Raw genomic sequence first — 15,521 nt, 5'->3', positions numbered from 1 at the left:
AAAGCCTGTTTGAGCAAGGGTCTTTCCCCTTATATCATCCCCTTTTAAGGGGACTATTCTGAAGGTGATCCTCAAGAGTTCAAAGAAGCCTACAAATGATCCTGCTTCGTACTGCCATACTGCTTTACTCCATGCAATGGGTAAGATTTTCAAACGATTCTTTATGAGTAGCTTCATTAAAAAATATGAATCTATGCATTTAAGTTCTATCAATAATACGGGTTTAAAAAGGATCATCCACAGAAGATTCAATATGTAAAGCTTTGAATTTAGTTATTGAATACCCTTTTTAAAAATTTTTTTTTTATTTTGTAGTTGTTGGCACATCGGCTTCTGTGGCCATAATGCACCTCCCAAGGTTTTTGCAGTACTCTGATCCAAGCCCGAGGCGGGATTCGAACCCGTGACCTTTGGGTTTGCCAGGCAGGCACTTTACCCACCCGGCTAGCCCGGTCGGCTTTGAATACCTAGAGCAGTATGTTTAGGGTTTATTCATAGACTTTAAAGGCACATTTGATGCTCTGTGGTGGTGTAGTATCCTTTACAGGAATAATTCCCTTATTCCTAGAAAAGTGAATCCCATCTTCAAGGATTACTTCCTGGAAAGGAGAGTAAGGATCAAATCCAGATATGTTGAACAGACTTATGGAATAACTGGAACTGACCATCTGGAATGTGGAATCTAGATGAGTTCTTGGAGATTACATGGTGGGTATTAATACTGTGATCTACACCAATGGACAAAAAGAAATTGAGGCAAGGGCTGTTTGCCTTAGAGAAGAGAGCTTTTGAAGTGGTGTAACATTCACAAGCTTAAGGTCTCCGAGTCTAAGACTGTTTTCATGCTTCTGAAAGGGAGGTTAAGCAAAATTCACCATCCTGTTGAGTATGCTATGGAGATATTTCCCTGAGATATGTGAGACAGGTTGAATGCTTAGGGTTGTGCATGGAGGGGAGACTTTTTTTTACTGAGCATGTTAACTATATCAAAAAAAAAAAAAAAAAATTAAGCTCTTATATGCTAAGCTCTGGAGGGTTGACAGAGTGAAGTGCCAAATTAAAGGTAGATCACTCAATCTTCCATATGAATTTATTTGTCCCTACCCTGATATATGACTCTGGGGCTTGGTATGTAAGGGTAGCTAATGCCATTATTAAGAAACATCATTTGGCTGCTCAGATGTTTGCTCTTCTAAGCATAACTTATGCTTGACATACAATACCTGCAGACATAGTGCAGGGTAATCACCAATATATCTGCTGCCAACAGATCTACTGGTGATCAGTGCAGATCTGGTACACTGTGTAAGGAAGAATATATGGAACTACTGGGTATCCAGTCATACCCAGAAGTTGGGGTGGTGTAAAGTGGAGACAAATCAATGACAAATTAATGCAGATTTTGGAAAGTTGATAGATTAATTCTGAGAATGGAAGAGTGACTGATTCCTTCCTGCCCTGCATTGCTATTGTATATACCCACCTCCTTATAGGTGGGGAAGTAACTTAATGCACTGGATGGTATGAGGAGGTGTCATTCCCTGCTGCAAAGCTGAGTGGCAAACTCATCTGCTTAAATAAACATCTGAGTTAATTTTACCTCATTTATTTACTGTTACTAATGGCTTTATGCATTTTGAAAATTTATAGTCTAAAGATTTAACATTTAGAAATATATCTGATGTGACTTTGAGCTATCTGCTCAGGAGGCACACTGTATAAAGTAACTTCAAATGATGATCCCAGCTTATGTTATGAATGCACTATGTTGGCCCATCCGTGCTGGCGGTCAACTCTGTAAACTTATCCTCAAAAATACATCATCAACATCAAATCATAACTCATAACATCAGATCATAAATACAGTATCAAAAGAAAAACAGCAAACTCAAGCCAACATCCAAACACCTCTTAGAGGCGAGGGGAGGGATCCCTAAAGGGTCTCACGACAGACTTCTCCATCAACATCTCCAAAACAAATTAATGGGGGAGGAGTCATTTTTTACAAAGCAAACTATCACCCAAAGATTACAGGCCTCTTCCAAGATGGCACTGCCTATCAAAAGCTGCCTGCACTAAGGACTAGGAGTACTGAATTAAAAAGAAAATCAAAGCCCTTCTTCACTCAGGAAAAATAGACTCTTCATAAAGCAAAACCATCAAACCCAATAATTTCAAACTCCATTTTTTTTAGGAATATAAAAAAACTTACAAACCCTGCTTATCAATCAGCAACAAGTAATGTTTGGAACAGGCACCACACCAAATGTCAGTATATTTTTTTCTAAAATTATTACTCCCCCCACCATGCTACACTCTCAAAAACTTTCTTCTTGTTAGAAAGGCCTCAACACAGAACAGTGCAGTACATGACATGTTTGTGAGCTCTGACATTAACACTGACCAATGTCCCCCACCACAGATACCAAACTAGTCTAGCAAGATTTTATCCAAAAAACAAAAACCCTATACTCATTTCTAAACAAAAGATCTTGGATCTCTGATTACTTGCACAGACAGCCAGAGCTACTTCCATTTTTCAGGAGAATTTTACCTTCAAAAAAACAAGAAAAATCCACTGTCACTTCATGGACAAACTGGAGATAGAGGCCTAGAATACTATAACCCTGTGGATCAGGTATGCCAATTATATCCTGATCTGGGACCACAGTAAGAAACTGTGAAGATGCTCCACTCCTACATAAGCAACATAAATCACAACTTAACTCTCAACCTTTGAAATGGAAAATGATATCCTCCCATTTCTTGACATCTGTGATAAAGAGAGGTACCTCCTTCAGTACATGGCTATACAAAACACTTGAAGTAGAGAATATTTCAAAGGTAGGGGTGTGCATTCAATTGGTTAACAAGGGGCTTGCTTGAGAAGGGCCATCCCAGTAAATGGTCAGCTAAGGGTCACTCCAGTTAAAACAGTCTGAAATTTTATCAAACTGATTATTTTTTAACAAGGGAGCCCCAAGATAACCCCAGGGACTCACATCTGGTGAGTATGGGCTTGGCAAACCCAGGGTTCTGAGCTGGATATCAGCATTCTTCTCTTTCTTGGTAATTCCTTTCTGCTTCCTCTCTCTCTCTCTCTCTCTCTCTCTCTCTCTCTCTCTCTCTCTCTCTCTCTCTCTCTCTCCCCCTCCCTCCCAGGGTAACTCAGGAATTTTTTTTTTTGGCTGGTGCAGCATTAGCCCAGGCTTCCTTGCACTATATGTCTAATAATAATTGCCAAAAATTTAAAAAGGGGCTCATATAAGCCTAAGCTCTCCAGCACACCCTTGGCTACATGTAATGAGTTTCAATGGCAGTGAGCTCTGTGAAGTTTCATAGTGAAATTTTGATAACCTTTGTAAAAATGAACAATTTGTACTTATTTAAAATTGATGCGTTCTTATTCTGACTTGATTGTCCAACATTAGAGTAAAATTGAAATTACTGTCAAAAAATCAAATCAGATTAAAAAAAAAAATGGAAAGGAATCAAAAAAAAATGATAGAAAAAAAGTACTCTTACATTGTTTTTCAATTGGTAATATCCTCCGTATCTATTTATATATCATGTGATTTAGTTTCATCGACTTATGAATTTGAATGCAGTAACTTTTTTTTTTTTTTTCAGCACACATTATTTAAATAACCTTGAAACGTATATATGTATATGTATGTACTTTGCAGAGTACATATATCTGTATGTACACACACACACACACACACACACACACACTACATTTCATACAACTAAAATGGCGCCTCCGTAGCCAGGTGGGAAGGAGCAGCAGCGCGTAGCACACGCTTCTTTATTAGACCGGGGTTCGAGCCCGTCACCACCAAATACGGAGGATGTGGAAAGGTCAGGGAATGACTACCGCATATTCCCGGAGCAATATGGCCTTAGTTGCTAATGCTCCTAAAAACCAAATAACAAACAAAACAACAAAAATGCATATATGCTCGCACTTATAAAAGGGTTTATTAGCATCCCCCTCCCCAAGTACAGTGAAGGGTCTGACCCCAATAGGGGGTCCATGCAAAATTGCAGCTCTTTCCCACCAGGAGCTGGATCCTGTACAACAGCCTCCTTTCCTAGGATTGATCAACAGAATAATGAATAACACGCAAAGCAAAAAAAAAATCTTTGTCTATCACCCTGTACAACAGCTCACCTGACCAAGGCAACCATACTACTCTGTGGCTGTGCTTACACAATATTTTTGTAAATTGGGGTGGCAAATTTATGAACACAACTGTGAACAACAAACTGGTGACTTGAATAATGTGTTAATCCACAGGGTTCATCAGGAGTGATGTTGCTTTCCACACCATCAATGAGGAATTCAACTAAAAACAGCTAAGTTTCTAAATACAGAACTGCATAGCAGATGGATATTTCAAGGCGGCCTAGGGGACAGAAATGAACGAGAGTCACTCACTTTATTTAGAAATATCTTTCCAACAGCATTTGGTACGTGTTTGATATAGCCAAAACAGCATCCCAATAATAATCACAATCAACCAGGTTAATAGTTCTAACAATAAATATACACAAATTTTAGGAAAAAACTGCACAGGTTGGGAGCGATGATATTATCTTAGCTTGTTTTCAACAGATAAAAAAATAAATGGTGCAGTGAAATTTAGTTAGAAATCCTATAACTATTTAAGTGAGATGGGACCAAATTGTGGCCATGGGCCGATAGCGCAATTTATTCCTTTACATTATGTAGCCCATGGCCATGTAGGCAGCCCTACATATTATGCCCCCCCCACCAGGTTTAAAACTAATGCATCACATACCATTTTTAGCAATTTCAAATTTTAATTTTATATTTCTATAATTTTTATATTTCTTAATATTCAATTAAGAAATATAAAAAACTAAACTGTAAATAAAAATGGCAAAAAAAAAAATAATAAATAAATAAAATCCTATTTTGGAAAATGCATAATTTAGTGGCTATTTGACACCTCCTCCGAACCTTCAGCATTTTATCTCTTTTGGCCCACAGCAAAAAAAAGAAAGTTGGGTGCTCCTGACTTAAGTCATCTTCTGCATTTATTAGATAAAATATACAGAAGGATGATATTCTTTTGCATTTTTACCAGAAATTCTATCTGGTACTGCAGATAAAAGTTATATACTGCATTAGCAGTATCCCCTGCATAATGGCAGAGCATACTGCCATCCCATTTCCTGCTTCACAGTTTGCGGGTGCACAAAAGGTCAACTAATCTTATTAGAGTATCAAATTAATAATAAACTATTAGAGCAAACAATGACACAATAGCATATTTTTCCAACTATTCAACCTTACCCACCATACTCTTGAATATGATGGGCACCCCACCTTATTCAAGGGTGTGGTTTTAAGACACAAAAAAGAAAAAAAATTTTCAAAAAATGTGTAACAGCAGAACGATTTCCAATTTTTTCTGCCTCTTGAATTATTCAGTTTTTCACTAACATGAAAGTAGACCATAATCATGTTCCTTTAGTACTCATGTTTAGCAGAATATATTATTCACTAGTAAAGGGTGCCGAACTTTGAGGTGAATAAAGTGGCAAGGTGATTTCTGTCATGAATAAAGAGAAGGTGAGAAATGAATGTGGCCCAATACCTTTCGTTTATACTGAGCAGAAAACCACTGTTTACTCATGTTGTTATCTCTCTATTTCAGTTCCATCAAAAATCACATTGTCATATTTCAATAAATTGTGCAAAAAAACAAGAACTTTTCACTTACAAAAGAGAGAGGCTAACTTTTTGTGCAGTGCAACATTCCAAATCACATTTTAATAAATATCAGTAATACAGAAAATGCTTCTTTCAGACTGTGGTCAGACAGGTGAATAAAAATGAAGTTAATAAAAACACAATGTTTTATTCACTTGTCTTACCATAAGCATTAGGAGAAAGCTCAAGCCACAGATTAAATTTGTGAATAAGCTGCACACCTAAAAAAAGTAGAACCTTTTGGTTCTACTTTTTTTTTAGGAAAAAAGTGCAGTAGAGTATTCAAGAAAATATGGTAACTTAAATTTCAAATAAGATTATACATCATCAGGCAAAAGCCTTGAATCACACTATTTAAAAATACCTTATCAGAATCTTCCATCCAATTAACGCTATAAACATCACCAAGGTATGTTTCTCGTTTATCATCATAGTAACAGGCATATGAGGATTCAATTGCATTTGCAGCAGTTGTAGCATATACTGAAAATCAAAAGTAATTCATTGAAACATTTCCTAACAGTGTGAAATATTGTGACAACAACAATAAATCATCTTTTTTAACAATTCTCTTTTAAATAAAAATTTATATTCATTTTGAAATAATTTTAAAATTATTCAAATTTTTTCATATTAATTTGATTTTAATGACTGACAATTTTAAAAATTCTTTAACAATAAAGATCCAAAAAATGAAACTGTTAATAATTACAATTTTTAAATGGGAATTGCAGATCATATTCAGTTTTGGTTGGTTTGGTTTCTAATGTGCTAAGACAAATAATGCAGCTTTACAGGATGTAACAACAATAATAATACTGAAGAGAATATAAATTTGATATCACCCATAATAAGGGGTTATATCAAATTTATGCTTTCTTCCGTATTATATTCATCAAGTCCTGCCAATGTGACTAGACCTTGATTGTTAGACATTACTGTGATGGGATTTCCCTGTGTGGGCTCCTTGATTGGCAAGACTTAGTGAATATATTGGTGGAGTCATGAAGATATTTATGATGAAGTGCACAGGATGTGTAGTGATGGCTCTAGTGACTAATTGTATGAGTTGTTTTATTTTGTTATTTGCTTCTGGACGTCAGCAGCTCATGTCACTTTAATTGTATTCATCACAAGAGCACTGATGGTGCAGATGTGGAAAACCCCTGGTGGTGACTTACCCAAAAACTATGCCACTATGATCGATATCTAATCAAGAAATGACCTATGTAATTAATTACCTATGCATTTGTAGTGACATAATTGCCCCACCCACTTGTACCATATGACCCACATCCCTCTTCTCCCATTGGCTACCCCACCATGCGGCATTCTCAAGGTGGAATTAATATCACTATATAATTATTTACCTGTGTTTATATAGGTTACTTAGGAAAAGGCCTTTTGCTTCAGGTTCTACAATGCATGAGGAATATTGTTGCATCCAAAAGAGCAGAACTAAAATATTTACAAAGTATACAAATATTTAAAATATTTACAAAATATTAAACTATTTACAAATATACAAACTATATCAGGTCCCTTCATCAGCTGACATTACAATGGAACATCAAATGATGCCGTTTGTAGTCATGTATTACAGAGTGAAGCACGTGCACGAGGTTGGTGAACGTTATGGAGGCATTCATGCTGAGGGAAATGGACCATAATCTGTCACGATGGTCCAGTGCAGGTTGGCAGATCGACCGTATTCAGCAGTCAGGGGCTTGAACCCCGGTCTACTCAAAGAGCGTGTGCTACTGCACCTCCGCTCCTAACCACTCGGCTACGGAGGCCGCTTTTTTTATGGAGGCAGTTATCTTTCAACGAAAGACAACAATGTAATTATTTACCTGTGCATTTGTAGTGAAGTAATTGCTCCACCCTCTTCTCCCATTGGCTCGAATAAAATATCACTAGGAGAAAAACTTTAACATAGAGAGAGATACTGATGAGGATATAAATTTGTTTTATCAGACTTTTCTAATGATACATAATGATATGTTATCTAATGATAATGGTGGATACAGCAGTTAACAGCAATAACCAGATTAATAATACTCCAACAATATGGTTTGTGAAATGGCATTTTATGCTGCTAATCTTGTATAATAATAATAATCCCAAATTCAGTATATAAGATCAACTAGAAAATCCCAGAACAGACCAAAGGAGCTTTTACATATAGGGAAAGGTAACAAATCAATGTTGAGTTTAAAAGTTTAATGATCAGTTATAAAGTTAAAAGAAAGCACAATTAATATTTTTATGCAAACACATTTTTCTTAAATGAATCTGCCTATAGTCCTTAAATGAATTAGTCGTGTTGTAGTTTGGTGAGTCGCAATCAAATTTTATCAGTCTATTCAAGTTTGAAGTTAACTTAGGATGTTTTGGAGACAAGCTGATGGAACTATAATTCCAACAAATTCAAAGTTTTCCTGAAAAAAAAAAAAAAAAACCTTTTTCTTTCCTGCCATGAGTTTCATCAGTTCATCTGACTTCTATTTAGGCTTATACCGTGAAGACTATTTCTTAGTTGGCATGAAAAGCATAGTAGCTTCTATGATTAATTCCCTAAATGCTTCCCATTTAGAATAACAACAGTACTTGGTCCCACTGCATAGATTTTAATTATGGCTAAGGTTTTGATTACCTTACTCAGTATTTAAAAACTGTCTCAGACACTGTAGTCTCTTTTACAAAAGAAAAATCCCTTCCCTTTACCTTTGATGGTAATTTCATCTTGAAGTAAATCCCACATCAATACACTGTGATCACTGCTACCACCTAGTTTCACCTACAGATTCTTATTGCATGAAGAATCACTGCTGATAATCAGATTAAGACAATTGCTCTTTCTTATTGCCTCTCCAATATGCTGCTATAGAAAACAGTCATCCAATAAATCCACAAAAGTCTTGCTCATGTGCAAGTGTCCAATCCACACATTCCAGTCAATATTTGGAAAGTTAAAACCACCATTATAAGATATTCTGATTTAATGGCCCACTCTATTTCTCTGTACAACTGTTCATTGTCATTCACATCACAGTCATTCAGCCTACAACACACTCATACTAACATTTTTGTTTTTTCAGTGCTTATATCACCCCAAACTGCCTCTATACATGTTTCCTACCCAGTCAGAATGCATAAGTTCAATATTGAAATCTGTCAAGAGTAATATGTGGGTTGGAAAACTGCTAGATTGGGGGGGGGGATTCACAGACTAACAGATTAACAGTAGCCGCAGGCACAGGTGGAAATGATTCTTGCAATGCTTCTATTGGAATGAGCAGCAGTCCGAAAAACCAGTTGCTGGGGTTTTCGGGAATTGCTGGGACTCATGAAACAAGTTTAACTTGACCCCCTTTTCTCCAACACTTGAACTATTATCAAAGTGCACCCTTTTCCCCAACATTGGAACTATTACTAGAGTGTTCCCTTTCCAATAAAATTCCCCCCCCCAGGGCCTTCCCTGCCAAGCTCAGGCACAGTTCATGGTCCCCCCCCCCAGAGACTTTATATACTTCCTACTGCATACAGTCTGCCTCCACAAGGCAAAGGCCTGGCAATGTGGAGTCCCACTATGGGGCCCCTGCGGCTAAATGGTTGGAAGAACAGATGAACACTACACTATGCAGACCAAAACTAAAACTTACACTGTCTCTGGCCTTTACAGAGTTTGTACTGCAACAGTATACAAATGCCGAATTTGTACTGCAACAGTATACAAATGCAGAGTGTCACTTGACAAACAACACCGAGCCCTTTCTGTATACATTGTACTCCCCATATTCAAATTCTGCATCCCTTATATCCAAATGACACCACGTCTCTGATATCCCCATAATGTCTGCATTTGATAACTTTGACTTGATTTGCATTTCAAATTCACCAATTTATTTACTATGCTCCTAGCACTGGTGTACATGCAAGTATGCATGTACCTGTTCTTGCTCAGATACACTAACACAGCCCATGTATTTTGTTTCTTCCATGATGACCTTTTCTTCCACAGCAGACCTTGAAATCCCTAGTACCTTGCTTCCAAGTCTGCTACATGTTCCAATAGAAGCAGTGCCAGAATCACTTTTCCTTCTGGCTGTCGCTATTGTTAATCTATTAGTCTGTGTATTCCTTCTCCCCAAGCTAGCACATGTCTTCCATCCAACCTAACACTGCCTTGAACAGCATCAGAAAATATTCTCGCACCTTTTTTATTTAAGTGTCTCATCCCAGTAGAAACAGTCCCTCCTGTTAAAAAGCTCAGACCACACTGAGAAAAATTCTACCCAATGATCCTTGCACAATCTCTCCAGGGCTAAATTGACTGACAGGGCTCTCATCATTCCTCCGTGTGTAGGTATAATTGCAAACACCTTAAAATTTAACCCTAACACAACTTTTTCTCAACATTGCCCTGTACTTGTTAAGTAAATCCTCAGATCTCCTACTCTTAATATTATTAGTGTCAATGTGTACAACAATATCACCTTTTGTGCCCTTAAAAGACGATATCTGCTTTACAACATATCGCCAACCAAATTCATTTCTTTCTTTCTTTTGGTGTGTTGATCTTGCATTTACCACCAGAACTTTAACTTAAGTACTGACAATTGCACTGCAATCAGGACTCAGAATGGAACCAGGCTGGAACAGAATGACTCTCTGGCTCATCACAGACATCAGTAATAACTGTGCATACTTGATTATTAATAATAAACTATTTTATTAACAAGCATTTGTTTAGTCTTAAAATTTTCTATTCCAACTTCTGAATGCAACAGACTATTACCAGTTCTTCATGGATATATGCTCCTGTTGAACCTGCAACAGGTTTAACTCAGAAGAACAGGTAAATGTGGACAAACTGATAAGCCTCTAGTTTTGAAAAAAAAATACCACAGGGGGTAGACATAATGGTAAGTAACAGTAGACTACTGGAACACATGAAAAAGAAAGAAAGAAAGAAAGAAAGAAAAGGGACTATATTCAATTAATTGCCAAGAGTGATGCTGAAAGTCTCATACTGATTATATCAAAAGACGTTGCTAACAGTAATAATGTCCATTGGCAGCATATATTCAGGGATAATGAGCAAAATAATTACCAATGTGAGAACTCTTAATCACAGCATTCATTTTATAAAACTGACAACAGGATTCCATTCTAATTACACTGAAAATTATTAGAAGAGGATTAAAGTGGGACTGAAAAAAATGAAAGAAACTTCTGAAGAAATATGCTTCCCAGCATGTATCCCAGCAGTTCCCTATCTGGACCAGTTACGTGAAGGGGCATTTTGGCATTGTTTCCTTTCTGTTTTCTTTTTTGTAGAGGTGTCCACATATTAATGGTAAGACAGCATATTAGTCATGAACAATAAAAAGCCTGCTTAAAATGATTCTTAAGAAAATCCATAAATAATACTTACGGAAAATTCCCATTATAAAGTAATTAACGATCAAAAATAGGAATTTAAAAAAGAACTTAGAGCCCTAGCAAATGAAAATTGAATACCCCACCTTATTAACATATAAGGTAGGGTATCCACCTTTACATGATTATAGGACAATCTGTCAATTCAGAAAACATGTTGCCCATAAAGAACCCAGAAGCACAATAACTATCTTATATATATATATACTTGTCAGAGGGGAAGAAAAACCATGGTCCAAAAGGAAATTTAACATTACCTTTTTTTTTTTTTTTTTTTTTTTTTTTGTAGGAATCAGTTCCCTAAAAGAGAAATTCAACCTAACTATAGGAACAACACATAACCCAAGGGACCTCATCTATCACTGGGAGTGTAGGTGTAATGAAGTATACATTGGGAATCGCATTCATAGGAGACCGTATATAAAATTCCAAGAGCATGCCAAAGATGAGCAGTTTGGGAGGAGGTGGACAAGCCTGACAACGTGGAATACTTTGAAATTTCAAGTAAGCCAAGTATGTTTACAGAACTCTTACATCACAGGAAAGCCTTTGAGGAGTCATTTTTTCTAAATGACTCTGCTCAAAGGCCATTAACAGAAAAGAGGAGCACATCAATATAGAGTATTTTAAGAATTGCATATTACAGGAGGGAGGAAACTTATAGAAAAATACATCTAAAGTAGCCCCACCAAAGATAAAACAAGAGCGGTTCCCCTTCCCAAAAACATCTAGAACACGAACACACACACACACTAACCATCAAGAATCAGAACTCCAGAAACCAATGAACAGTGATCACTGCCAAAACCCCCAGCATCTGCAGGAGATTCCCAATAACCAAGATATAGGAACAGTCTCCAAGAAAAGGAACTAATTTCAAGAGCCAAAAATTATTTTAAGTTATTTTTGTGTTTTTTTTTACTTTGAAAAGGTGAGCTTAATCAAATGTTTCTGGATTTGAGATTACATAACTTGCCTTAGGGACTCCTCTTGCTATTGGTGCTCAAGCACCCCCTCTGAATAACAAGCCTACCAACTAATTCAAACACAATTACAATACAATTTTAAATATGATCTCCTCCCCTAAAGAATTTCCAGACATGGAGATGATGCTTCTTGAAAAGTATGATGTTTACAAGTCTTAGCACACATACACATTATTAGGTTTTTTTTGTAAATGGTAGGGCAGCATACATGCCTGTACACTAATGCTAGGAATATAAAAAAGAAATTTGATGAATGCACACACTGTATGGATATCAAGAAACACAGTGCCACTCAAACATAAGGATGCAGAATTTGAATAAGGTGAATAAAATGTGTACAGAAAAGTCAAACAGGATAGCGAGTTCTTGGATAAGAAGCTCTTTGATAATATGGATTCTAAGACAGAGCATCCAGTTGATGTGAGTGACCAGTGTAATATTAATTCATTTTGGTGTGACAAGCATTGGGTAAGCAAAAATCAGAGTATGAGTGTGTTATAGGACTAATATCTCTAATGATTATTATGAACAATCATACAGAAAAACAGTAGTAGTAGTGGCAGTGAGGGCAAACAACGAAAGAAAGCTTAAATAGCATCAGCCAAAAAAAAAAAAAAAAAAAAAAACACCACGTTGGCTCCATAGAGCCAAAGGTGGATCCATTAATAACGTCACTTGAAAAGAAAAAATACAATTTAAACTTAATAAAATCAGTTTTATTTTATTTGGTATTTTCTTTTCCAATCAACAATAAAAGTTTGTGGTAACTTTTATTGTTGCATGTTTGCACTGTTCTTTTCGATGTTGATGGCCGGACATCTGCCTCTAATTGATCTTGCTCGCATTTACACTTACAACTCTCTCCCTTGCATTTCGCCACAGACTTTGGTGCTTACTTTTCAACGTTAGATTTGTTGAAATCTTTGAACACGTTTAGTTGATGTAACTTTCGGCATCGTCACAACTTAACTAAATGAAACACAATCGCACTGCTCGACAAATGCGAAGTAACTGAACGAAGTAGTTACTTTAACAAGTTGTTCAACTCTTGAAAACTAAAAACCTGATTTGAAATCTAGTTATATATCCTTGTAGAGCTCTCAAAGGGCAACAATTTTGTTCCTTACTGTTTTTGTCTAACATTTATAGTTTTCAAGATATTGCGAAAACAAACTTGAAAATGCTTGAATTTTTCAACTCTTTCAACTTTGCATCACTATTACTCAGGAACCATAAGAGCTACATCAAAGCAATTTATAGATGTAAAAACTACATTTCCTACTGAACAAAGGCAAATTACCAAAATGTGAACTTTTTAGTTTTTTCAATAAAAATTTATATTAAATATCAAAATTTCTAATTTTTTCTTGCATATTCATCGACGGCATTATATACCCGACAAAATAAGTCTAAATTGTTTATTAGTTTCGGAGATATGACAGCAGTTAGATGTTTCACTTTTGGTGACAGCCTGAGCGGCATAGGGTACCCCCAGCATAGACTTTATTCACATTCAAAAATTATGCACTTCGCCCATCCATACCCTCTAAGAATTTGTTTAGTTCTTCCTTGAATTTATTAAAACTATCCACTTTCACAACAATAAATGGCAGCCTGTTCGAACAATCAACCACTCACTGGCCGAAGGCAAACTTCTGCAATCATGTAACCATCCTTCCTAAACTTAAATTTATGCTCCCTCGTGTGTAGTCTGAGCAGGAGGAAGAATGCCATCAACATTCAGCTTACTCAATCCATTCAAGGCTTTAAACACCTCAATCAGATCACCACGCAGCTGCCTGATCTCGAGATGCTGCAACTTCTAGAACTGAAGCCTTTCTAGGTTAGGGTTAGAGCTCCTTTTGTACCCTTGAATGGATTGAGCATGCTGAATCCTGATGGGATCCTCCCACTTGTTCAGATTACGAACCAAAGGAGACATAAATTCAAATTAAGAAAAGACAGATGTAGAATAGATGTGTGGAAATTTGCCTTTAGCCAGGGGGTGGTTAATTGCTGGAACAAACTGCCATCTGTCGTGGAAGTTCATAGGTTAAATAAATTTAAGGAGGAACTGGACAGGCATTAGGAGGGAATGGTGTGATTTTTTTTTTTTTGGCTGATGCTGCATAAGCTCATACTTGCTTTCTTGCATCACATGCCACTACTACTACTACCCTTCACCAATCTGATTGCACTTCTTTTCACCTATTCATTCCAGCATCCCTCTTAAAGTGAGGCCTCCAGACCTGATACAGTACTCAAGATGCAGCCTAACCATGGCCTTATACTAGGGGATAATCACCTCCTTATCCCTGCTAGAAAGGTTTCTGTATATCATTCACAAAACCTCCTGAGCTGTCCTGGCCGCATGTCTGCACTGCTCAGAAAACTTCATGTCTGACTACACAATTACTCCAGGTCTTTTTCATTCTCTACTACCCTTAGTGTAGTACCACACAGTTGATAAGTTACTCTGGGGTTATAAGGTACCCATATGCAGTACCTTGCATTTAATGTTAAGCTTGAACTGCCATTTCTCAGCCCATCAACCCAATTTTCCTAGCTCTTGTTGCAGTAGCTCACCCTGATTACTGTCATTAACCACCCTGCCAATCTTTGTATCACTGCAAAGTTAAATATTAAGCCTGATATACCTTCATCAATATTTATAATATTGATAAATATTGAAATAAATATTAATAAATACCATGGTGGACTCCACTAATAACATTAGTCCATGAAGAGCAGTGCCCATTGATAATCACTGTCTTCTTCCACTTAATCATCCCTTTATCCACAGAAGTAACTTGCCCTTAAAGCCAAATTACTCCAGTTGTACACCAGCCTTTCATGTGTAACAGTATCAAAAGCATTCCTGAAATCCAAGTATGATATCAAAATTATTTTTTGCATCCAGTTCCTTGGTCACTGCATCATAGTGACCTAACAGACTGTTTAAACAAGACTGCCCCTTAACAAATCCATATTGTAACAGCAGTATAATTGCATTCCTATCCAGATGATTTCCATTACTTCTTTAACCAATGGCTCCATTATTTTCCCTTGGAACAGATGTTAAGCTAACAGGCTTGTAATTACTCATATCACCTTTTGATCCCCCTTTATGAACTAGGGATAGTACATCTCCAGCCCATAGCAACCTCTCAAGAACCCAAGAATGCTTTCATAGTTATGGCTATGAGAGCATACTGCATGCCTACTTTGCTGCCACCCTTAATATAATTGGACAGATCCAATCTACCCCAGGTTCCTTTTTTAGGTTCAGAGTTTGATAAACGTCTTGCATCTCCTCTCCTAAAGAATTTGTCATGTGTGAATGTAGA

General features: G+C 36.8%; 1 protein-coding gene across 1 annotated transcript in view; it reads right to left on the bottom strand.

Moving 5' to 3' along the window:
* LOC150084655 (legumain-like) overlaps nucleotides 1–15,521 on the bottom strand; it is a 145,289-nt gene that overhangs the window by 60,812 nt on the left and 68,956 nt on the right. Inside the window, exon 8 of the mRNA XM_090376533.1 lies at nucleotides 6,108–6,226. Coding sequence (XP_090232659.1) covers nucleotides 6,108–6,226 — 119 coding nt within the window. The remainder of the gene's footprint in view (nucleotides 1–6,107; nucleotides 6,227–15,521) is intronic.

The sequence above is a fragment of the Mastigoproctus giganteus genome, chromosome 6 (genome assembly GCF_048544385.1).
Source record: "Mastigoproctus giganteus isolate SK-2022 chromosome 6, ASM4854438v1, whole genome shotgun sequence".
NCBI classification, from domain to species: domain Eukaryota; kingdom Metazoa; phylum Arthropoda; class Arachnida; order Uropygi; family Thelyphonidae; genus Mastigoproctus; species Mastigoproctus giganteus.
This window is presented reverse-complemented; position numbering and strand designations above follow the sequence as displayed.